This window comes from Hemitrygon akajei, chromosome 15 (genome assembly GCF_048418815.1).
Source record: "Hemitrygon akajei chromosome 15, sHemAka1.3, whole genome shotgun sequence".
NCBI classification, from domain to species: Eukaryota; Metazoa; Chordata; class Chondrichthyes; order Myliobatiformes; family Dasyatidae; genus Hemitrygon; species Hemitrygon akajei.
The window spans coordinates 95,714,759-95,740,833 of record NC_133138.1 but is presented as its reverse complement, the minus strand read 5'-3'; the positions used below and the strand labels follow the sequence as shown (position 1 = coordinate 95,740,833).

Here is a 26,075-nt window from a genome sequence, read left to right as displayed (position 1 = left end):
TGAGGAATTGGTTTGTAGTATAGTTAAACATACGGTAGATGAAACTTAATGTAGGGATGTACAAACCAATGCATTTTGCATTGATATTTACAAGCCTGTTTGAGAATCATGCAGTGGACTGAGCACAAATTCAAAAAAATCAATGGAGAGGGTCTCAAGCTTTATAAACAAAGAAACAAAGGGAACATGAGTATATTATGTTGTTAAAAAAAAAGCAAAAAGCTATAAAGGAAACAAGACAGCTGTTATATTTCATGAAGAGTGTGAGGAGATTTAGTTTGTCATCTAAGCCAGTCAAAAACTTCTATAGACGTACTGTGGAGAGGATTCTGACAGGCTGCATCACTGTCTGGTATGGAGGAGTGCTACTGTACAGGACTGAAAGAAGCTACAGAAAGTTATAAAATAAGTCCACTCCATCTTGGGTACTAGCCTTCGTAGTATCTAAGATATCCTCAAGGGATGCTGTCTCAAAAAGGTGATGTCCATCGTTAAGAACCCGCAAAATTCAGGACATAAGAACATAAGGCCTCAAGACATAGGAGCAGAATTAGGCCAGAATGACAGTCTGCTCCCCCATTTCATCATGGCTGATCCTGGATCCCACTCAACTCCATACACCTGCCTTCTCACCATATCCTATGATGCCCTGACCGATCAGGAAAATAATAACACGGACTTGGCCTCCACTGCATTCTGTGGCAGAGCTCTTAATGGATTCACTACTCTCTGATGAAAAAAACCCTCCTTACCTCTGTTCTAAAAGGTCGCCTCTCAAACCTTGAGGCTGTGCCATCCAGTTCTGGATACCCCACCATAGGAAGCATCCTCTCCACATCCACAGTCCTTTCAACATTCAATAGGTTTCAATGAGATACCCCGCATTCTTCTAAATTCCAGTGAGTACAGGCCCAAAGCCACCAAATGCTCCTCATTGACATGCCCTCTTCTCATTGTTATTGCTAGGAAAGCTTGAAGACACACACTTGGCTATTCAGGGACCCTCCTGCCATCCAATTTTGAATGGACATTGAAGCCTTGAACACTGCCTCACAGTTATTATTGCTGATTTAGCACTATTTTTTAATTTAACTATTTAATAGACATATAAACTTACTGTGGTGGGAAAGCTGTTGGAAAAGATTCTTAGAGATAGGATCTATGGGCATTTAGAGAATCATGGTCTGATCAGGGACAGTCAGCATGGCTTTGTGAAGGGCAGATCATGTCTAACAAGCCTGATAGAGTTCTTTGAGGAGGTGACCAGGCATATAGATGAGGGTAGTGTAGTGGATGTGATCTACATGGATTTTAGTAAGGCATTTGACAAGGTTCCACATGGTAGGCTTATTCAGAAAGTCAGAAGGCAGGGAAGTTTGTCCAGGTGGATTCAGAATTGGCTTACCTGCAGAAGGCAAAGGGTCATGGTGGAGGGAGTACATTCAGATTGGAGGGTTGTGACTAGTGGTGTCCCACAAAGATCTGTTCTGGGACCTCTATTTTTTGTGATTTTTATTAACGACCTGGATGTGGGGGTAGAAGGGTGGGTTGGCAAGTTTGCAGATGACACAAAGGTTGGTGGTGTTGTAGATAGTGTAGAGGATTGTCGAAGATTACAGAGAGACATTGATAGGATGCAGAAGTGGGCTGAGAAGTGGCAGATGGAGTTCAACCCGGAGAAGTGTGAGGTGGTACACTTTGGAAGGACAAACTCCAAGGCAGAGTACAAAGTAAATGGCAGGATACTTGGTAGTGTGGAGGAGCAGAGAGATCTGGGGGTACAGGTCCACAGATCCCTGAAAGTTGCCTCACAGGTAGATAGGGTAGTTAAGAAAGCTTATGGAGTGTTACCTTTCATAAGTCGAGGGATAGTGTTTAAGAGTCGCGAGGTAATGATGCAGCTCTATAAAACTCTAGTTAGGCGACACTTGGAGTACTGAGTCCAGTTCTGGTCACCTCACTATAGGAAGAATGTGGAAGCATTGGAAAGAGTACAGAGGAGATTTACCAGGATGCTGCCTGGTTTAGAGAGTATGGATTATGATCAGAGATTAAGGGAGTTAGGGCTTTGGAGAGAAGGAGGATGAGAGGAGACATGATAGAGGTGTACAAGATATTAAGAGGAATAGACAGAGTGGACAGCCAGCGCCTCTTCCCCAGGGCACCACTGCTCAGTACAAGAGGACATGGCTTTAAGTTATGGGGAGTGAAGTTCAAGGGGGATATTAGAGGAAGGTTTTTCACTCAGAGAGTGGTTGATGCGTGGAATGCACTGTCTGAGTCAGTGGTGGAGGCAGATACACTAGTGAAGTTTACGAGACTACTAGACAGGTATATGGAGGAATTTAAGGTAGGGGGGTTATATGGGAGGCAGAGTTTGAGGGTCGGCACAACATTATGGGCCGAAGGGCCTGTAATGTGCTGTACTATTCTATGTTCTATGGTATTTATTTAACACAACCCCCCATATTATCATGTATGTACTGTACTGTGCCGCTAAGATAACAAAATCCATGACATATGTTGAAGGACAGGACCTCCAGGGTTGTAATCTCAGGATTGCTACCCATACCACGTGCTAGTGAGGCTAGAAATAGGAAGATAATGCAGCTAAATACGTGGCTAAGGAGATAGTGCAGGAGGGAGGGCTTCATGTTTCTGGACAATTGGGCCTTGGTCCAGGGAAGGTGGGACCTGTTCCGACGGGACGGGTTGCACCTGAACTGGAGGGGGACTAACATCCTTGCGGGAAGGTTTGCCAGTGCTGCTCCAGGGGGTTTAAACTAGATTTGCAGGGGGAGGAAATCCAGAGTGTTACAGCAGATAGTGAGGTGGAGGAGGATAAATGTCATGCGAGAGGTGCAAATATACTGCATGGAGTAAAGCCAGATCTAGCATATAAAGAGGCTTTGAGGAAATAGAAACAGAATAAAGGGTAGTAAGGTAGAAGGACTAAAGTGGATGTACTTCAATGCAAGAGGCATCAGGAACAAAGGTGATGAACTGAGAGCTTGGATACATACATGGAATTATGATGTAGTGGCCATTACAGAGACTTGGTTGGCACCCGGGCAGGAATGGATTCTCAATATTCCTGGATTTCAGTGCTTTAAAAGGGATAGAGAGGGGGGGAAAGGGGAGGAGGGGTGGCATTACTGGTCAGGGATACTATTACAGCTGCAGAAAGGGTGGGTAATGTAGCAGGATCCTCGTTTGTGTCAGTATGGGTAGAAGTCAGGAACAGGAAGGGAGCAGTTACTCTATTGGGAGTATTCTATAGGCCCCCTGGTAGCAGCAGAGATACCGAGGAGCAGATTGGGAGGCAGATTTTGGAAAGGTGCAAAAATAACAGGGTTGTTTTCATGGGTGACTTTAACTTCCCTAATATTGATTGACATCTGATTAATTCCAAGGGTTTAGATGGGGCAGAGTTTGTTAAGTGTGTCCAGGACGAATTCCTGTCACAGTATGTTGACAGGCCGACTAGGGGGAATGTCATACTAGACCTAGTATTAGGTAACGAACCGGATCAGGTCACAGATCTCTCAGTGGGTGAGCATCTGGGGGACAGTGACCACCTCTCCCTGGCCTTTAACATTATCATAGAAAAGGATAGAATCAGAGAGGACAGGAAAATTTTTAATTGGGGAAGGGCAGATGAAGAGGCTATAAGGCTAGAACTTGCAGGTGTGAACTGGGATGATGTTTTTGCAGGGAAATGTACTATGAACATGTGGTCGATGTTTAGGGATCTCTTGCAGGATGTTAGGGATAAATTTGTCCCGGTGAGGAAGATAAAGAATGGGAGGGTGAAGGAACCATGGGTGACAAGTGAGGTGGAGAATCTAGTCAGGTGGAAGAAGGCAGCATACGTAAGGTTTAGGAAGCAAGGATCAGATGGGTCTATTGAGGAATATAGGGTATGGATTATGATCAGAGATTAAGGGAGCTAGGGCTTTACTCTTTGGAGAGAAGGAGGATGAGAGGAGACATGATAGAGTTATACAAGGTATTAAGAGGAATGGATGGAGTAGACAGCCAGCGCCTCTTCCCCAGGGCACCACTGCTTACTACAAGAGGACATGGCTTTAAGCTAAGGGGAGGAAAGTTCGGGGGATATTAGAGGAAGGTTTTTCACTCAGAGAGTGGTTGGTGGCTGGAATGCACTGACTGAGTCAGTGGTGGAGGCAGATACACTAGTGAAGTTTAAGAGACTACTAGACGGGTATATGGAGGAATTTAAGGTGGGGGTTATATGGGAGGCAGAGTTTAAGGGTCGGCACAACATTGTGGGCTGAAGGGCCTGTACTGTGCTGTATTGTTCTTTCTTCTTAATGCCAGTGATATTAAACCTGATTCTGATTCATCAACTCTCCTGGTAACTTCCTCAGAAAACTCTGGATAGTTGCAAATTTTTGGAAGTGTATGTATCCTGTGCTGGGAGCATATTAGTTTAATTCAGTATCAGGATCAGTTCAAACATTGTCCTGGTGCATATTTATGATAAAGTATGCACCCCACATTTGGTGTAAGTTTCTTTTTCAAGCACAACGGTTGCATTCAGGATGATGGTTACAGTCTCTCTCAGAGTGACAGTAATGCATTGGCATTCTTTTCCTAGCAACCACACAAAATGTTGGGGGAGCTCAGCAGGCCAGGCAGTAAATATGGAGAAAAGTACAGTCAACATTTTGGGCTGAAACCCTTTTTTTATTTAACATTGTTTTCCTCCTGCTGTACCCTGCAGGTGACTGCCAAACTCCAGTTATATTACCTTGTTCCTCTCAAAAGTGCATTTTACATTTCACTCTGCCTTTTCTTTGGCAGAAACAGTTCCTGTCATAGAAAATATAGAAATCTACAGCATATTACAGGTCCTTTGGCCCACAATGTTGTGCTGACCACGTAACCTACTCTAGAATTTGCCTAGAAATACCCTATCACATAGCCCTCTATTTTTCTATGCTCCATGTACCTATCTAACAATTTCTTTAAAGAACCTATTGTATCTGCCTCTACCACCTTCGCTGGCAGTGCATTCTATCATTCTTGTTTACTTGTTCACAGCTATTTCTTGAAATAGAACCTTTATACTAATTGTCTTAAATTTTCTGACAGACAGAGCTTGTTTCAGCTGCCTGGTTCCTTGGATATTTCAATCTTTGTTTTCTCTGCATTCAGTTAGTGTTCCAACCCTGGTTTAATTCATTCATTCATTAGAATGTTCCTGATGAGTTTAGTGTAGCTGTTCTGTCCTAGGCTAGCCACCTTGTCACTGTCTCACAGTCTGGTTTTTACATCCAGCAAGCCCTAAACATCATTTGTTTGGACACATTTCTTTGTAGTTAGCATTGTTTCTGACCTAACACCTTAGTAGAGTCTGTGCATGTTGTAATTGCTTTAACCATTTATGCAACAATATTAAAACGTTAAGACACAGCAGAAAGACTTTTAAAAAAAAAGCTTCACAATATTTTTTCATTTGCTCTGAGTAGATTTGATATTTGACGTGATGAACATTTCATTCTTATAATGTAAATAATACGGTAGATGTTCCATCGCTCTACTGTATATGTTACCATTTGTCTGTTATTAGGTGTTAATGTTTTTGGTTCAAACAATGGTTTTCATTTTCTGTGTATATTCATTGGACATTGGAGTTGTTCATTTGAACACTATTACTTGTAAGTCTACACACCAGTTTCAAAACTATACATCTCTAGTAAATTGATCTTTTCTTTCACTTTACAGAACATGTCAGAAAATGACATTCAAAGATTCCCCACACTACGTGTGCCGTAAGTAGTTCTAAGGATATTTATGCATGCAAAGTACAGCTTGAAAAAGGGAGTAATTCATGCAGACTAGGCGGTACCCTACATTGCAGTCCATAGCATTGAAATCTGAGTGTTACCATATGAATTGCATTCTTCAACTTATGTGAGGCAACAAGCCTTACCTTAGCCAACTGTTCATTCTCAAATAGATTTATTTGTGAACAATCCTATTTAGTACAAACACATTGGAATTGGAATATTATTGTAACATGCACTAAGGTACTGTACAGTAAAAAGCTGATCTTGCATACTGTTCATACAGTGCATTGAGATACAACAAGGTAAAGCAATAAAAGAATGCAGAATAAAATGTAACATCTGCAAAGTATAGTGCAGGTAAACATTAAGATGCAAAATCATAACGAGGTAGATTGTGAGATCAATATTATCACACTTAGAAACCTTTGTAGTCTTATAAAAAGTGTACTTACAAAGTCTTTAGCCTAGTGGAATGTGCTCTCAGGCTGATCTTATACATGTTGGAGAAGGGGAGAAGTGAAAATATTTGGGAAAGGTGGGGTCTTTGATTACATTGGCTGCTTTACTGAGACAGCCAGAAGTACGGAGAGTCCATGGAGGGGAGGCTGGTTTCCATGAGGTGCTGAGCTGTGGCCACAGCTTTCTGCTGTTTAATGCAATATGGAAGCGCAGGCCCTTTGGCCTACAATGTTATACTAACTTTTTACTCTAAGATTAATCAAACCTTTCACTCCTAAATAGCTCTCCATTTTTTCTTTCATCTATGTACCTATCTCAGAGTCTCTTACATGTTCGTAATGTATCTGTCTCTACCATCAGCTCTGGCAATGTGTTCCATGTACCTACCATAAAAAAACAATCATCTCCATTATACTTCTCTCCAACCACCTTAAAATTATGCTTCCTTATATTACGTATTTCCATTCTGGCTGTCTACTTTTTCTAGGTCTCATACCAAGACCCTTTATTCTGCCTGGAGATTACTGACCAGTGGAAAACAATGACTCCCTACTCTTCTTCAAAGATGCTGTCTGACCTGCTGAATTTCTCCATCATTTTGTATGTGTTACTCTGATTTTCAGCATCTTCAGAATCTCCTGGCTTATGTTATACTCCATCTACTACCTCCCTCTGCCTTCTGTGGACAAGCCAATGCAGCTAAGTTCTCCTGGATCCCGTGCCTCCTGTCTCTCAGAAAGAGCCCACAGTGAGGAACCTTGTGAAGTGCCTTATTAAAATACATATACACCATATCCACTGCTCAGTTTGTTCTGTCACTTCCTCAAAGAATTCACTCAGGCTTATGAGACAAGAACTGTCCTTTGAAAAGCCATGCTGACTATCCCTAATCATGCTATGCTTTTCCAAATGCTTGTAAATCCTACCTCTAAGAATCCTCTCCAAGTGCTTTCCCACCACAGATGTAAAACTCAATAGTCTACAATTTCTAGGGTTTTCACTTTGAATAACCCAATTGTCCTTTCTTGAACAAAGGAATAACATCTGCCACCTTCCAAACTTCTGGTTCTATTCCTGTGGCCAGTGAGGACACAAAGATCAATGTCAAAGGTGCATACATCTCTTCCTTTACTTCCCATAATAACCTGGTGTATATCCCTTCAGCCCTGGTGACTTACTTATCCTAATAGAAACATAGAAAATCTACAGCACAATACAGGCCCTTCGGGCCACAATGCTGTGCTGAACATGTCCTTACCTTAGAAATTACCCAGGGTTACCACAGCTCTCTATTTTTCTAAGCTCCATGTACCCACCCAGGAGTCTCTTAAAAGACCCTATTGTATCTGCCTCCACCACCATCGCCAGCAGCCCATTCCACGCACTCACGGCTCTCTGCATAAAAAACTTACCCCTGACATCTCTTCTGTACCTAATGTTTTTGAAAAGTTCCAGCACTTCCACTATCACAACATCAACATGTTCTAGCATATCACCTGTTTTATGCTGCCCTGACTTCCATCAAGTTCCCTCTTACTAATGAATACTGAAGCAAGGTATTCATAATGGACCTTCCCTACCTCCTCTGTCTCCAGGCATATGTTCTCTCTTTCATCTCTGATCAGTCCTACCCTCACTCTGGTCATTCTGTTCTTCATGGGGTTTTCCTGAACCTTCTTTTGCCAAAACTTCTCATGGCCCTTCTTTTTCTCTCAAGTCCATTCTTAAGCTCCTCCCTGGCCACCTTATATAACTTTCTGAATCCTTGGCCAATCCTTACTTCCTAAATGTAAGTCAGCTTCTTTCTACAATTTGGCTAGATAGTCCATCTCACCAGGTGACTTAATAAGGTCTTACCTTCAGACCTTTCAGTTCCCCAAGCACCTTCTCCCTTGTAAGAGCAATCATTCACCCATCCCCAATTAAATGTATTCCTACACCTATCCCTGTTCAAGATGATAGTAAAAGTCAGGAAGTTGTGGTCACTGTCTTCAAAATGCTCACCCACCGAAAGGTCTGTCATAGATAGATAGATAGATAGATAGATAGATAGATACTTTATTCATCCCCATGGGGAAATTCAACTTTTTTTCCAATGTCCCATACACTTGTTGTATCTGGTTCATCGCCTGTCACCAGATCCAGTATGACCTCTCCTCTAGTTGGCCTGTCTACATATTGTGTCAGGAGTCCTTCCTAACAAATTCTACCCCATCTAAAACTTTTGGTGGCAATCATTATTAGAGAAGTCAAGGTCAGCCATGGTACTTCGTTATTCTTTGCAAAAATCTGCCTCCCAAGCTGTTCCTCAGTGTTTCTGTTGCCAATGGGGCACCTGGGTGGTTTATAAAATGCTGCCAGTAGAGTAATTGCTCCCTTTCTGTTTCTGATTTCCACCCACACTGACCCAGTAGCCAGACTCTCCTCAACAACCTCCCTTTCTGCAGCTGTTTCTTGTGGTCACAGGCCATCCTGGGGCAAGATAGGAACAAACTCAAAATGCTAATTATTGTGTGGCAAGACATTTTTCATTGATTTTGCATTCTTTCTGACTCTAAGATGACGCAGAATTGCCAATATTACAAGTCTAAAACTATTTTTTATCTATAACCTTCCAGGATAGGTGCAAATATTTATTTTTAAATAAATTATTTGAGTAATCTCAGTTAACAGATGTACACCTGAAACCATCATTATTGACAGTCCAAAAGAGGAGTTACATTATTGTAGAGGCATAGAGTTATAGAGAAGTATAGCATGAATTTCAGTCATTGGTCCAATGAGTCCATGCTAACAACAGTGTCAACCCAGCTAGTTCAAATTTCTTGCATTCAACCCATATCCCTCCAACCCTGGGCATGTATGCATCTTTCCAAATTTTCCAGATTTTTTAAATGACATTATTGTACCTGTTTAGAACATTTCTTCTGGGAGCTTGTTCTATATCATCTTTAATGTGAAAATGTTGTCTCACAGGTCCCTTTCAAATCTTTCCCCTCTCAACCTAAATCTATGCCCCCTAGTTTTTGTCTCCCTTCCCCGAGCTAGAAGTGTTACAATCCAACTTATCAATGCCTCTCATCATTTTAAACACGAAGTCCATTTGCCACTCCTCAGCGCACTTCCTTAACTGATCAAGATCCCCTTGTAATCTACAATAACTTTCTTCACTATCCATATAACCATATAACCATATAACAATCACAGCACGGAAACAGGCCATTCCGGCCCTCCTAGTCCGTGCCGAACTCTTAATCTCACCTAGTCCCACCTACCCGCACTCAGCCCATAACCCTCCACTCCTTTCCTGTCCATATACCTATCCAATTTTACCTTAAATGACACAACTGAACTGGCCTCTACTACTTCTACAGGAAGCTCATTCCACACAGCTATCACTCTCTGAGTAAAGAAATACCCCCTCGTGTTTCCCTTAAACTTTTGCCCCCTAACTCTCAAATCATGTCCTCTTGTTTGAATCTCCCCTACTCTCAATGGAAACAGCTTATTCACATCAACTCTATCTATCCCTCTCAAAATTTTAAATACCTCGATCAAATCCCCCCTCAACCTTCTACGCTCCAATGAATAGAGACTATCAACAACACTTCCTAATTTACTGTCAACTTACTGATCAAGCCATGTCCTTTTGCATCCAAATCCTGTATATACTGAATGTAAATAATGAATAAGAAAGTTTCCAACACTAACCCTCGCAGCACATCACAGATCACTGGTCTCCATTCTGAGAAACAACCAGTACTCTCTGCTTCCCATCTCCAAGCCAATTTTGAAAATACTTAACTAACCCTTCCGGACCGGCACCTTGTCAAAGGGTTTTCTAAAATCCAAAGAGACAACATCCATAGCCCTACGGGAGACAGACAAGTGGGTCACCTTAGGAGAGGGAAGGGGAAGAGTCAGGTACTGGAGAGTACCCCAGCGGCTGTGCCCCTTAACAATAAGTACTCCTGTTTGAGTACTGTTGGGGGGGGGTACAGCCTACCTGGGGGAAGCAGCAGTACATGTGCCTCTGGCACAGAGCCTGGCCCTGTGGCTCAGAAGGGTAGGGAAAGGAAGAGGAAGGCAGTAGTGATAGGGGACCCTATAGTTAGGGGGTCAGACAGGTGGTTCTGTAGATGCAGGATAGAAACTCGGATGGTAGTTTGCCTCCCAGGTGCCAGGGTCTGGGATGTTTCAGATCGCGTCTAAGATATCCTGCAATGGGAGGGAGAACAGCCAGAGGTTGTGGTACATATTGGTACCAATGACATAGGTAGGAAAAGAGAAGAGGTCCTGAGAAAAGACTACAGAGAGTTAGGAAGGAAGTTGAGAAGCAGGACTGCAAAGATAGTAATCTCGGGATTACTGCCTGTGCCACGTGACAGGAGTAGAAAGAGGTGGAGGATAAATGCGTGGCTGAGGGATTGGAGCAGGGGGCAGGCATTCAGATTTCTAGATCATTGGGACCTCTTTTGGAGCAGGTGTGATCTATACAAAAAGGACAGGTTGCACTTGAATACCAGGGGGCCAATATCCTGGGGGGAAGGTTTGCTAAGGCTACTGGGGAGTGTTTAAACGAGAATTGTTAGCAGTTGGGAATCAAACTGAAGAGACTGGGGAAGAGGAGGTTGGCTCACAAATAGAGAAAACTTGCAGATGGTACGAGAGGGAGGATAGGCAGGTGATAGAGAAGGAATGCGCTCAGACCAAAGGTTTGAGATGTGTCTATTTTAACGCAAGGAGCGTTGTGAACAAAGCGGATGAGCTTAGAGCGTGGATCAGTACTTGGAGCTATGATGTGGTGGCCATTACAGAGACTTAGATGGCTCAGGGACAGGAATGGTTATTTCAAGTGCCGGGTTTTAGATGTTTCATAAAGGACAGGGAGGGAGGCAAGCAAAAGAGATGGGGGCATGGCACTGTTGATCAGAGTGTCACGGCTGCAGAAAAGGTGGATGCCATGGAGGGATTGTCTACGGAGTCTCTGTTGGTGGAGGTTAGGACCAAGAAGGGGTCAATAACTTTATTGGGTGTTTTTTCTAGGCTGCTCAATAGTAACAGGGATATCAAGGAGCAGATAGGGAAACAGATTCTGGAAATGTATAATAATAACAACAGTGTTGTCGTGATGGGAGATTTCAACTTCCCAAATATCGATTGGCATCTCCCGAGAGCAAGGGGTTTAGATGGGGTGGAGTTTGTTAGGTGTGTTCAGGAAAGTTTCTTGACACAATATAAGATGATAAGATGGAGAGGCTGTACTTGATCTGGTATTGGGAAATGAACCTGGTTGGGTGTCAGATCTCTCAGTGGGAGAGAATTCTGGAGAAAGTGATCATAATTCTATCTCCTTTACAATAGCATTGGAGAGAGATAGGAACAGACAAGTTAGAAAAATGTTTAATTGGAGTAAGGCGAATTATGAGGCTGTCAGACAGGAAATTGGAAGATTAAATTGGAAACAGATGTTCTCAGGGAAAAGTACGGAAGAAATGTGGCAAATGTTCAGGGGATATTTGTGTGGAGTTCTGCATAGGTACGTTCCAATGAGACAGGGAAGTTATGGTAAGGCGCAGGAACCGTGGTGTACAAAGGCTGTAATATAACCATGTAACAAATACAGCACGGAAACAGGCCATCTCGACCCTTCTAGTCCGTGCCGATGCTTACACTCACCCAGTCCCACTGGCCCGCACTCAGCCCATAACCCTCCATTCCTTTCCTGTCCATATACCTATCCAAAATAAATCTAGTCAAGAAGAAAAGAAAAGCTTACAAAAGGTTCAGAGAGCTAGGTAACGTTAGAGATTATAAGGCTAATAGGAAGAAGCTTAAGAAGGAAATTAGGAGAGCCAGAAGGGGCCATGAGAAGGCCTTGGTGGGCAGGATTAAGGAAAACCCCAAGGCATTCTACAAGTATGTGAAGAGCAAGAGGATAAGACATGAAAGAATAGGACCTATCAAGTGTGACAGTGGAAAAGTGTGTATGGAACCAGAGGAAATAGCAGGGGTTCTTAATGAATACTTTACTTCATTATTCACTATGGAAAAGGATCTTGGTGATTGCAGTGATGACTTGCAGCAGACTGAAATGCTTGAGCATGTAGATATTAAGAAAGAGGTTGTGCTGGAGCTTTTGGAAAGCATCAAGTTGGATAAATCGTTGAGATCGGACAAAATGTACCCCAGGCTACTGTGGGAGGCAAGGGAGGAGATTGCTGAGCCTCTGGCAATGATCTTTGCATCATCAATGGGGACGGGAGAGGTTCCAGAGGATTGGAGGGTTGTGTATGTTGTTCCTTTATTCAAGAAAGGGAGTAGAGATAGCCCAGGAAATTATAGGCCAGTGAGTCTTACTTCAGTGGTTGGTAAGTTGATGGAGAAGATCTTGACAGACAGGATTTATGAACATTTGGAGAGTATAATATGATTAGGAATAGTCAGCATGGCTTTGTCAAGGGCGGTCATGCATTACGAGCCTGATTGAATTTTTTGAGGATGTGACTAAAGACATTGATGAAGGAAGAGCAGTGGATGTAGTGTATAGGGATTTCAGCAAGGCATTTGATAAGGTACCCCATGCAAGGCTTATTAAGAAAGTAAAGAGGCATGGAATCCAAGGGGACATTGCTTTGTGGATCCAGAACTGGCTTGCCCACAGAAGGCAAAGAGTGGTTGTAGACGGATCATATTCTGCATGGAGGTCGGTCACCGGTGGTGTGCCTCAGGGATTTGTTCTGGGACCCTTACTCTTTGTGATTTTTATAAATGACCTGGATGAGGAAGTGGAGAGATGGGTTAGTAAGTTTGCTAATGACACAAAGGTTGGAGGTGTTGTGGATAGCATGTAGGGCTGTCAGAGGTTACAGCGGGACATTCATGGGATGCAAAAATGGTCTAAAAAGTGGCAGATGGAGTTCAACCCAGATAAGTATGACATGGTTCATTTTGGTAGGTCAAATATGATGGCAGAATATAGTATTAATGGTAAGACTCTTGGCAGCTTGGAGGATCAGAGGTATCTTGGGGTCCAAGTCCATAGGACGCTCAAAGCAGCTGTGCAGATTGACTCTGTGGTTACGAAGGTGTACGGTGTATTGGCCTTCATCAATCGTGGAATTGAATTTAGGAGCCGAGAGGTAATGTTGCAGCTATAGAGGGCCCTGGTCAGATGAGACTTGGAGTACTGTGCTCAGTTCTGGTCGCCTCACTACAGGAAGGATGTGGAAGTCATAAAAAGGGTGCAGAGGAGATTTACAAGGATGTTGCCTGGATTGGGGAGCATGTTTTATGAGAATAGGTTGAGCGAACTCGGCCTTTTCTCCTTGGAGCGACGGAGAATGAGGGATGACCTGATAGAAGTGTACAAGATGATGAGAGGCATTGATCGTGTGGATAGTCAGAGGCTTTTTCCCAGGGCTGAAATGGTTGCCACAAGAGGACACAGATTTAAGGTGCTGGGGAGTAGGTACAGAGGATATGTCAGGGTTAAGTATTTTACTCTGACAGTGGTGAGTGTGTGGAATGGACTGCCAGCAATGGTGGTGGAGGTGGATACAATAGGGTCTTTTAAGAGACTTTTGGATAGGTACATGGAGCTTAGAAAAGTAGAGGGCTATGGATAAGCCTAATAATTCCTAAGGTCAGGACATGTTTGATACAGCTTTGTGGGCCTAAGGGCCTGTATTGTGCTGTAGGCTTTCCATGTTTCTATGTTTCTACTCCATCTATCATTTTGATTATTTAGGCATAATTACGTATTTGAAATGTCTGAGAGAGCAGAACACAGTATTGTTAAGTGGATTGAGCATGAATGATAACTTTACAAACACTTGTCAGGATGGTTAGTTTTACAATGATAGTCTTTTTAACAGATCAGCAGCTCTTAGAGCAGATGTTGAAGTAAAGTTTTATTTGGTTTGGTGTTGGTGGTTGGAGGAAGTATCAGGGGAGTTAATAGATATGTGAGAAGATAAATGGTAGTATGGGTTTGAGAGGATGTCTCTGAGAGGCAGAATAAATGTGAAGGACAAATGTCCTCCTTCCATGCCAGAAGCAAATGTAAGAAATGCGCTAAATGGAATTTTACCTGAAGATTCTAAAATTAGCAGTTATGTAATATGTTGAATCAACTGCTGGACTTTTGTTTTGTATTTGTAAAGAATATCTGGCTTGATGGACTTCATCCTAGCACTTTCAGAGAAGATGTGGCTAAAAAAGTCACTTTAATTTTGCCTTGGTTTTAGTTTCCAGAATTTCCTGGATTTGGTGTAAGTTCCATTCAATTGGAAAGTAACAAATATAACTTCCTTTTTAGGAGGGTCTAGGTGGTCAGTCATTTTAACATCAGAAAAATAAAAGAAGATATAACTAATCTCACGCTGGTGGGTACTTAGTAATCAGGAAATCAACATTTTTTTTGCAACGAAATCATGTGTGACCAGTTTTTTTGAAGCAGTAGCAGGTGTGTTGTATAATGGACATCTAGTGGATGTGCTGTACTTAGTCTTCTAGATGACATTTGATAAGGTGCTACATCGAAGAATATTATAGAAAATAAAATGATGGTGTAGGAGATAACATATTGGCCTGGACAGAACATTGGCTGGTTAACAGGAAACAGATTAGGCATTAATATGTCTTTTCCTGGCTAACAAATTTAAACAATAGTATCACATGATCCTCAACTTTTCACAAGTTAGACACAGACACTCATGTTAAAGACTAAAGGATCATTAACAAACAAGAGAAAATCTGCAGATAGTGGAAATCCTAGCAACACACACAAAGTGCTGGAGGAACTCAGCAGGTCAGGTTGTGCCTACAGTCGACGTTTCAGGTTGAGACTGGGCTCAGGCTACATCCACACTACGCCGGATTAATCCGTAACCGAAGCTTTTTCTCTTCGTTTTTACCCTCCGTCCACACTAAAATGGTGTTTTCGTCCCCCGAAACCGGAGCTTTTCAGAAACACTTGCCAGTGTGGGTATCTTTGAAAACGCTGCTAGGGCAGATCAATATGGACGGAGTAACCGGAGACTTTTGAAAACGCTGTCAGACGGCAGCGCACTATTTCATTGTTTTCTTGAACGCAACCTAACAATTTCAGAACAGACAGCAATGAAACTGAAGCCAGAAGAGTTAGAAATGTACTCACCAAATACTTTGACCCATAACTTACTGAATAAATAAGTATACTGTACTCACTTTGCCCTGTTTTCTGTCCTTGCTCGTATGAAGGTGGTTTACCTATTTATGCAAGTACTTCTCTGACAATAGATGTATAACAGCCTAATGTAACATTGTATGGAAATACAAGATAACACTGATACAGACATGTTTTATACATTTAACAAGGTGCTTTATTAATGCAACAGAGTTAGTCAATTTTTCAATGTTCGTCATCAGCCGGGTCATTCTGTCTGTGAAATCCCTGTTGGTTGCCTCCGTACGCTCCAGTATTTGTTTCTTTTAGTTTTAAGTACTCCTGTGCGAGAGCCAACAGCTGTCCGCCGTTTTAAGTTTTTCTAGTCTGTAACTACACAAACGTGCACTTTTACGGTGAGATTCGACACCAAACAAGTCGCTTGTTTTCGGTAGATGTGTCCTGTGCATGCGCAGCAGGAGGAGATTCGCCAAAATCTCCTTTTCAATGTGGATAGAGATATTTTCAAAAATGCCTATCGTTCTTATGCGAAACCGGCATTTTCAAAATTATCAGGTCTAGTGTGGATGTAGCCTCAGTGTTTGGGTCATTTGTTTTGTTTCATTGCTCAACAGTTAGTGCAAAATGTAGTTTCTAACTTGACATAATACCTGTCAGTATTGAGTATTTACAGTGGATTAACTGGTCAGTCACATGCCTTACACAGAGAAATGAAAACTGCTGCACGAAAGAGGAGAGATAATATAGAATTAAGGATACTGTTCTAAAAGGAGTATGGGAGCAGAGAGACCTGGGTTAACATGTGCAGAAATTCTTGAAAGCGATGGGGCAAATTAAAAAATGTTTGCCGAGGTGTAAACAATTTTGTGGCTTTGCCAATTAGAGACTTTGACTAAAACGACAGGGAAATTACTCAAACTTTATGAAATATTGGTCCATCCTCAGCTGCAATGTTATGTGTATTTCTGGTTGCCACGTTATAGATGGGATATGAGGGCATCAAAGAGATAGTCCATGAGAACAGTCTCTGGAACGAAGGATTACTATTACAGGGAAGGATCAGAGAATCTGAGGTTGATTTCACTGGAACGAAGGATTACTATTACAGGGAAGGATCAGAGAATCTGAGGTTGATTTCACTGGAACAAAGGATTACTATTACAGGGAAGGATCAGAGAATCTGAGGTTGATTTCACTGGAACAAAGGATTACTATTACAGGGAAGGATCAGAGAATCTGAGGTTGATTTCACTGGAACAAAGGATTACTATTACAGGGAAGGATCAGAGAATCTGAGGTTGATTTCACTGGAACAAAGGATTACTATTACAGGGAAGGATCAGAGAATCTGAGGTTGATTTCACTGGAACGAAGGATTACTATTACAGGGAAGGATCAGAGAATCTGAGGTTGATTTCACTGGAACGAAGGATTACTATTACAGGGAAGGATCAGAGAATCTGAGGTTGATTTCTCTGGAACGAAGGATTACCATTACAGGGAAGGATCAGAGAAGCTGAGGTTGATTTCACTGGAACGAAGGATTACTATTACAGGGAAGGATCAGAGAAGCTGAGGTTGATTTCACTGGAACGAAGGATTACCATTACAGGGATGGATCAGAGAAGCTGAGATTGATTTCTTCACAGAAGAAAAGTCTGAGGAGAAGTTTCACAGGAGCATTAAAAAAATTATATGTATTCTAGACAGGGTGGTCAAAGACAAAAAGTAAAGGCATAACACAGAGGGGAAGAGAATTCAGATTCAGATTCAGTTTATTGTCATTTAGAAACCACAAATGCAATGCAGTTAAAAAATGAGACAACGTTCCCCCAGAATGATATCACAAAAGCATATGACAAAACAGACTACACCAGAAAATCCACATAATGTTTGGCAATCCCCAATCCAGAGTCCGGAGAGGCTGCTGCATATTAATATCGCGCTACCGTCTTAGCGTGTTCCCCGGAAAGGAGCTCCAAATCCACCAGACAAAAACAAGACCAAAAACTAAAACTACAAGACCTGCACAAAACTACATATTTACAACATATAGTTACAACAGTGCAAACAATAGCATAATTGATTAAAAAAAAACAGACTATGGGCACAGTAAAAATAGTCCAAGATGTTAAAGGACTGTAAGTTCAAAAGAAATCACCACAGTTTCCACAAGTCCCCAGGGTCCCGACAGACTCGCCATCCCACGCCGGCGGCAGAAGGGAATACCCCCGCTATGGACTTCCAAGGCGCCGCCCGACTCAGCCTCGCAGACGCAGCACACACCGAAAGCGACCTGAGTCCGTCAGAAGGACACCAAGTCCGTCGAACCTCCGAGCCGACGACCATCCCGTCCGGCACAGCTTCTCCGAGCACCATCCTCTGCTGAGCGTATTAAGACGGCCCCACCAACGGCCATCAGCAACGCGAGCCTGAGGACTGGGGGGCCTGTTCTTCCCAGCAGAGTCCCGGACCTCACAGCAGCAGCAGCAACGAAGAAGGTCTTCCTGGAATTTCCCGATGTTTCTCCATGCTTCCACGTCCGTTTTCAATCGATTATGATTGCGCATGGCACCCCACTTCACAAATAACAGATAATCAGTTCCGGAGTGGCCGCTGCAAGCTGCGTCGCACCGCCATCTTGGATCACATGATATAGATTTAATTACGTTTGATGTGTGGTTGGAATCTGGAATTCATAACCAGGAGATTTGTTGGAAGTAGATTCCATTATGTCAAAGCCCTTACTAAACTCCACATTGACTAGTTCAACTGGACAACAGTTGCTTAACAAAAGCCAAACTGATTAGTTAAGCAAGGTCATTCACCAGCAAATCTGCACTGCCTATCCATGTGTAGATTAATCCTGTCTCCCAGAAATTTGCCCCCCAAAAACTTCCCTACCACAACTTCCATACTTTCCAAGTGCATGCTTCTCAAATTGCATGTACAACAAGTAAACAGGAAGGCCAACCATGTTTTGATCTACTGCCGGACATATTGAATACAGAAGTATGAAAGGTATGATTGAGCTATACTGAGCATTGGTGTGACCACTGTGCAATACCGTTTTGGTCACTTATCTAAGAAAGTATGTAAAAACAGTGGAAGCATTACTCATAGATGATCTACAAAAAAAAACAAGCCAGTTCTGATATAAAATAAAACAAACTCAACTGAAACTGCAAAACACAATATTGAGTTCCAAAAATAAAAGCTGACAATAGACAATAGGTGCAGGAGTAGGTTATTCAGCCCTTTGAGCCAGCACTGCCATTCAATGTGATCACGGCTGATCATCCACAATCAGTACCCCATTCCTACCTTCTCCCCATATCCCTTGACTCTGCTATCTTTAAGAGCTCTATCTAACTCTTTCTTGAAAGCATCCAGAGAATTGGCCTCACTGCCTTCTGAGGCAGAGCATTCCATAGATCCACAACTCTCTGGGTGAAAAGGTTTTTCCTCAATTCTGTTCTAAATGGCCTACCCCTTATTCTTAAACTGTGGCCTCTGGTTCTGGACTCCCCCAACATCGGGAACATGTTTCCTGCCTCTAGCGTGTCCAATCCTTTAATAATCTTATATATTTCAATCAGATCCCCTCTCATCCTTCTAAATTCCAGTGTATACAAGCCTAGTCGCTCCAATCTTTCAACATATGACAATCCCACCATCCCGGGAATTAACCTTGTGAACCTACGTTGCACTCCCTCAATAGCAAGAATGTCCTTCCTCAAATTTGGAGTCCAAAACCGAACACAAAACTCCAGGTGTGGTCTGACCAGGGTCCTGTACAGCTGCAGAAGGACCTCTTTGCTTCTATACTCAACTCCCCTTGTTATGAAGGCCAACATGCCATTAGCTTTCTTCACTGCCTGCTGTACCTGCATGCTCACACAAAGTACACTGCAGATGCTGTGGTCAAATCAACACGTACAAAAGTTGGATGAACTCAGCAGGTCGGGCAGCATCCGTTGAAACGAGCAGTCAACGTTTTGGGCCGAGACCCTTCGTCAGGACTGGCAAAGGGTCTCGGCCCGTGACGTTGACTGCTCGTTTCAACGGATGCTGCCAGACCTGCTTGAGTTCATCCAGCTGTTTTACATGTACCTTACATGCTTACTTTCAGTGACTGATGAACAAGGACATCTGGATCTCATTGTACTGCCCCTTTTCCTAACTTGACACCATTCAGATAGTAATCTGCCTGCCTGTTCTTGCCATCAAAATGGATAGCCTCACATTTATCCACATTAAACTGCATCTGCCATGCATCTGCCCACTCACCCAACCTGTCCAAGTCACCCTGCATTCTCCTAACATCCTCCTCACATTTCACATTGCCATCCAGCTTTGTGTCATCTGCAAATTTGCTAATGTTACTTTTAATCCCTTCATCTAAATCATTAATGTATATTGTAAATAGCTGCGGTCCCAGCACCAAGCCTTGCGGTACCCCACTAGTCACTGCCTGCCATTCTGAAAAGGACCCGTTAATTCCTACTCTTTGTTTCCTGTCTGCTAACCAATTTTCTATCCATGTCAGTACCCTACCCCAATACCATGTGCTCTAATTTTGCCCACTTATCTCCTATGTAGGACCTTATCAAAGGCTTTCTGAAAGTCCGGGTACACTACATCCACTGGCTCTCCCTTGTCCATTTTCATAGTTACATCCTCAAAAAATTCCAGAAGATTAGTCAATCATGATTTCCCCTTCATAAATCCATGCTGACTCGGACCGATCCTGTTACTGCTATCCAAATGTGCCGCTATTTCATCTTTTATAATTGACTCCAGCATCTTCCCCGCCTCTGATGTCAGGCTAACTGGTCTATAATTCCCTGTTTTCTCTCTCCCTCCTTTCTTAAAAAGTGGGATAACATTAGCTACCCTCCAATCCTCAGGAACTGATCCTGAATCTATAGAACATTGAAAAATGATTACCAATGCGTCCACGATTTCTAGAGCCACCTCCTTAAGTACCCTGGGATACAGACCATCAGGCCCTGGGGATTTATCAGCCTACAGTCCCATCAGTCTACCCAACACCATTTTCTGCCTAATGTGAATTTCCTTCAGTTCCTCCATTACCCTGGGTCCTCTGGCCACTATTACATCTGGGAGATTATGTCTTCCCTAGTGAAAACAGATCCAAAGTACCTGTTCAACTTGTCTGCCATTTCCTTGTTCCCCATAATAAATTCACCTGTTTCTGCCTTCAAGGGCCCAACTTTGGTCTTAACTAATTTTTTCCTCTTCACATACCTAAAGAAGCTTTTACTATCCTCCTTTATATTCTTGGCTAGCTTACCTTCGTACCTCAAGGAAAAAAGATTGAAGATGATGTGCTTTTCCATGGTTTACAATAGGCCTCATTGGAATTTTGCAGAAATTTAGAGAAAAAAAGGTCAGAGAGGATGTAGAATGGGGAATTAAAGTCTCAGCCAATTAGATGGAAATAATAGCTTTGAAGTAAGTTGGCTAGTGTTGTTCACTGTGGATGGGAGTTTTGGTGAACATATATTGAAGCATAACTAAATAGAGGGCATGGAGGGGTAGTGGCAAGGAACAAATCATTGGGCTCTCTTTCAGGTCAAGTAGGACCTTTACAAGAAGATGGAGTACCAATATCCTACGAGGGCAGTTTGCTAGTGCTACTTGAGTTAAACTAGTTGGGAATAACAACAGCATATCATAAGTGGAAAGATGTTCAAGTAGGTCTGATAGGAAGGGTAGATTCTGCCAGGTTAACAACCCCTGTGTAGGGGATGGCTGAAATCTGCTTATTTCAATCCATAGAACATAAAAATCTACAACACATTACAGGCACTGTCGGCCCACAAAGTTGTTCCGACCATGTAACCTACTCCAGAAGCTGCCTAGAATTTCCCTAGAACATAGCCCTCTATTTTTCTAAGCTCCATGTACCTATCTAAGAGTCGCTTAAAATACCCTATCGTTTCCACCTCTACCACTGTCACTGGCAGTGCATTCCACACACCCACCACTCTCTGTGAAAAACTGACATCCCCTGAGTACCTACTTTCAAGCACCTTAAAACTATGCCCCCTCGTGTTAGCCACTTCAGCCCTGGGAAAAGCCTGTGGCTACACACACGATCAATGCCTCTCTTCATCTTATAGACCTCTATCAGGTCACCTCTCATTCTCTGTCGCTCCAAGGAGAAAAGGCCAAGTACACTCAACCTGTTCTCATAAGGCATGCTCCCCAATCCAGGCAACATCCTTATAAATCTCCTCTGCACTCCCTCAATAGTATCATCCTGAGGTGACCAGAACTGAACACAGTACTCCAAGTGGGGTCTAACCAAGGTCTTGTATAACTGTAACATTACCTCATGGCTCTTGAACTCTATTCCACGATTGCTGAAGGCCAACACACCGTACGCCTTCTTAACAACCCTGTCAACCTGCACAGCAGCTTTGAGTGTCCTATGGACACAGACCCCAAGATCTCTCTGATCCTCCACACTGTCAACAGTCTAACCATTATTATTATATTCTGCCTTCCGAAGTGAAACACCTCACACTTATTTGGGTTGAAGTCCATTTGCCACTTCTCAGCCCTGTTCTACATCCAATCGATGTTCCACTGTAACCTCTGACATCTTTCCAGACTATCTACAACACCCCCACCCTTTGTATCATCAGAAAACTTAATAAACCACCCTTCTACTTCCTCATCCTGGGCATTTATAAAAATCACGAAGAGAGCGGTCCCACAACAGATCCCTGCGGAACACCAGTTGTCACTGTCCTCCATGCAGAATATAAACCATTTACAACCACCCTTTGCTATCTGTAGGCAAGCCAGTTCAGGATACACAAAGCAAGGTCTCACTGGATCCCAAGCCCCCTTATTTTCTGAAGTAGCCTTGCATGGGGAGCCTTATGAAATGCCTGACTGAAATCCATACACACTACATCCTCTGCTCTACCTTCATCAATGTGTTTTGTTACATCCTCAAAGACGAGCAGACGAGCTGAGGGTGTGGATTGACACATAGAATTATGATATTATAGCCATTACTGAAACTTGGCCACTGGAGGGGCAGAACCGGCAGCTTAATGTTTCAGGGTTCCGTTGTTTTAGACGTGATAGAGGCAGAAGGATGAAGGGTGGGGTGGGGGGTGGTGGCATTGCTAGTCAGGGAAAATGTTACAGCAGTGCTCAGTCATATGGGTGGAGCTGAGAAACAGGAAAGGAATGACCACATTAATGGGGTTGTATTATAGACCACCCAATAGTCAGCGAGAATTGGAGGAGCAAATTAGGATTAAAGGCAAAGTGAATAAGAATAAGGAACCTTGGTGTAGCCCTCAGGCTCGCTCAGCTCGCTTCCATCTAGGGGGAGCAGCCTTCGGCCCCACCAAACTGGGTAATCAGCTGGTGTGGATGCTGTGTGATGTCCCCGCCTCACCAAATAACAGACAGGACACCATATGCGATTAAATTATTCCACTTTATAGATCTTACTAGAACTAAGTGATTAATAACGATACAGTAAATATGAAGGAAAATAAAATAAAGAAAAGGCACCAAACTTATCAAAGTCCAAACCACTTCGTGCACAACCATTGGAACTCAATTACTGAAGTCTTCTGGCCACCATTCGATCCTCTCCGAACTCCTCGACTCGCAGCTCAGGACCACCCGAAGTGGTCAACCAAGCACCCCCAGCACGTCTGTCTTCGTCTCCTCTCCTCACCGAAAATCCAGGCCTCGGACCCCCGTTTAGGGTCCGTTCTGTCACTCAGTTTACAACATCGCATCCTGTCTCTCTCACCCCCTCGTGCCGACTCCCTAAATCCCCGCCAACAATAGCTTACAGACCCAGAAAAGAGAATAACATTAATTCCAATTGGTTAACAAATGAATACAATTCTCATTATCAGCAACACTAAACCCAAACAAACTGCGAGAGAAAGCACTTATCATAACAAAGAAGCATTCCTACTTTTAACAAAACAAAGAAGCCATTTTGATTAACATTCGCAGCAACAAAGAAAAAAGAAAAACCCCCTTACATCGGTTTTTGAGGGATATAGGAAAACTGATAAAGAAAAAGAGAGAGATGTATGACAGGTATAGGCAACAAGGAGCAAATAAGGTGCTTGAGGAGTATAAAAAGTGCAAGAAAATACTTAAGAAAGAAATCAGGAGGGCTAAAAGAAGACACGAGGTTGCTTTGGCAGTCAGGGTGAAGGATAATTCAAAGAGCTTCTACAGGTATATTAAGAACAAAAGGATAGTAAGGGATAAAATTGGTCCTCTTGAAGATCAGAGTGGTCGGCTTTGTATGGAAGCAAAAGAAATGGGGGTGATCTTAAAAGGGGTTTTTTGCATCTGTATTTACTAAGGAAACTGGCAAGGAGTCTATGGAAATAAGGCAAACAAGTAGTGAGGTCATGGAACCTATACAGATTAAAATGCAGGAGGTGCTTGCTGTCTTGAGGCAAATCAGAGTAGATAAAGCAACACGTACAACACGCTGAAGGAACTCAGTAGGTCGGGCAGCATCTGTGGAAATGAGCAGTCAACGTTTCAGGCCGATACCCTTCGTCAGGACTGAAGAGGGAGGGGGCAGGGGCCCTATAAAGAAGGTGGGGGGAGGGTGGGAAGGAGAAGGCTGGTAGGTGCCAGGTGAAAAACCAGTAAGGGGAAAGATCAAGGGGTGGGGGAGGGGAAGCAGGGAGGGGATAGGCAGGAAAGGTGAAGAAGGAATGTAATGGGAAAACACTGTGTAGTAGAAGAAGGCAGAATCATGAGAGAGGTGATAGGCAGCTGGAGGAGAAGGCACAGGGAGGGAATTACCAGAAGTTGGAGAATTCAAAGTTCATGCCAAAAATCCACAGGACCTGACAAAGTATTCCCTCGGACCTTGAAGGAGACTAGTGTTGAAATTGCAGGGGCCCTGGTAGATATATTTAAAATGTCGGTAAAATCAGGTGAGGTGCCGGAGATTTGGAGGATAGCTCATGTTGTTCCGTTGTTTTAAAAAGTCTCTAAAAGTAATCCGGGAAATAATAGGCCGGTAAGTTTGATGTCAGTTGTAGGTAAATTATTGGAAGGAGTACTAAAGGATAGGATCTACAAGTATTTGGATAGACAGGGACTTATTAGGGAGAGTCAACACGGCTTTGTACGTGGTAGGTCATGTTTAACAAATCTATTAGAGTTTTACCAGGAGGTTACAAGGAAAGTGGATGAAGGGAAGGCAGTGGATGTTGTCTACATGGACTTCAGTAAGGTCTTTGACAAGGTCCCGCATGGGAGGTTAGTTAGGAAGATTCAGTCACTAGGTATACATGGTGAGATAGTAAATTGGATTAGACATTGGCTCAATGGGAGAAGTCAGAGAGTGGTAGTGAAGGATTGTTTCTCTGAGTGGAGGCCTGTGACTAGTGGTGTGTAACAGGGATCAGTGCTGGGTCCATTGTTATTTGTCATCTGCATCAATGATCTGGATGATAATGTGGCAAATTGAATCAGCAAATTTGCTGATGATACAAAGATTGGAGGTGTAGTGGACAGTGAGGAAGGTTTTCAAAGCTTGCAGAGGGATCTGGACCAGCTGGAAAAATGGGCTGACAAATGGCAGATGGAATTTAATGCGGACAAGTGTGAGGTATTGCACTTTGGAAGGACAAAACAAAGTAGAACATACAAGGTAAATGGTAGGAAACTGAGGAGTACAGTAGAACAGAGGGATCTGGGAATACAGATACATAATTCCCTAATAATACATAATAGGGTAGTAAAGAGAGCTTTTGGTGCATTGGCCTTTATAAATCAAAGTATTGAGTATAAGAGTTGGAATGTTGTGGTGAGGTTGTATACGACATTGGTGAGGCCGAATTTGGAGTATTGTGTGCAGTTTTGGTCACTGAATTACAGGAAGGATATTAATAAGGTTGAAAGTGTGCAGAGAAGGTTTACAAGGATGTTGCCGGAACTTGAGAAACTGAGTTACAGAGAAAGATTGAATAGGTTAGGACTTTATTCCCTGGAGTGTAGAAGAATGAGGGGAGACTTGTTAGAGGTGTATAAAATTATGATGGGTATAGATAGAGTGAATGCAAGCAGGCTTTTTCCACTGAGGCTAGGGGAGAAATAAACCAGAGGGCATGGGCTAGGGGTGAAGGGGGAAAAGTTTAAAGGGAACATGGGGGGGGGGGGTTCTTCACATAGAGAGTAATGGGAATGTGGAATGAACTGCTAGATGAAGTGGTAAATGCAGGCTCATTTTTAACATTTAAAAAAAAACTTGGACAGGTACAAGGATGAGAGGTGTATGGAAGAATATGGGCCAGGTGCAGGTCAGTGGGACTAGGCAGAAAAATGGTTTGGCACAGCCAAGAAGGGCCAGAAGGCCTGTTTCTGTGCTGTAATGTTCTATGGTTCTAACCGTCAGGACACTGGAGCAGAGATCCAATCGCAGACCCACTACTGTGCACACAGTGATATTAATTGAATAACAAATCCCGAGGTACAAACAAAGTCAGTGTCAAAGTTCAGGCAGAGATAAAAGCATCCAGAGAAATCCAAAAACCAGAATCAGGAAACAGGCAGAGTCAATATTCAGATGGACAGGGTACAGATAC

At 42.9% G+C, this 26,075-nt stretch overlaps 1 protein-coding gene across 1 annotated transcript in view; it reads left to right on the top strand.

Annotated features, from left to right (window-relative positions):
• Positions 1-26,075, top strand: part of LOC140739531 (lymphocyte cytosolic protein 2-like) — a 181,572-nt gene that overhangs the window by 5,791 nt on the left and 149,706 nt on the right. Inside the window, exon 2 of the mRNA XM_073067931.1 lies at positions 5,752-5,798. Within this exon, the coding sequence (XP_072924032.1) occupies positions 5,755-5,798 (44 nt within the window). The 5' untranslated portion in view covers positions 5,752-5,754. The remainder of the gene's footprint in view (positions 1-5,751; positions 5,799-26,075) is intronic.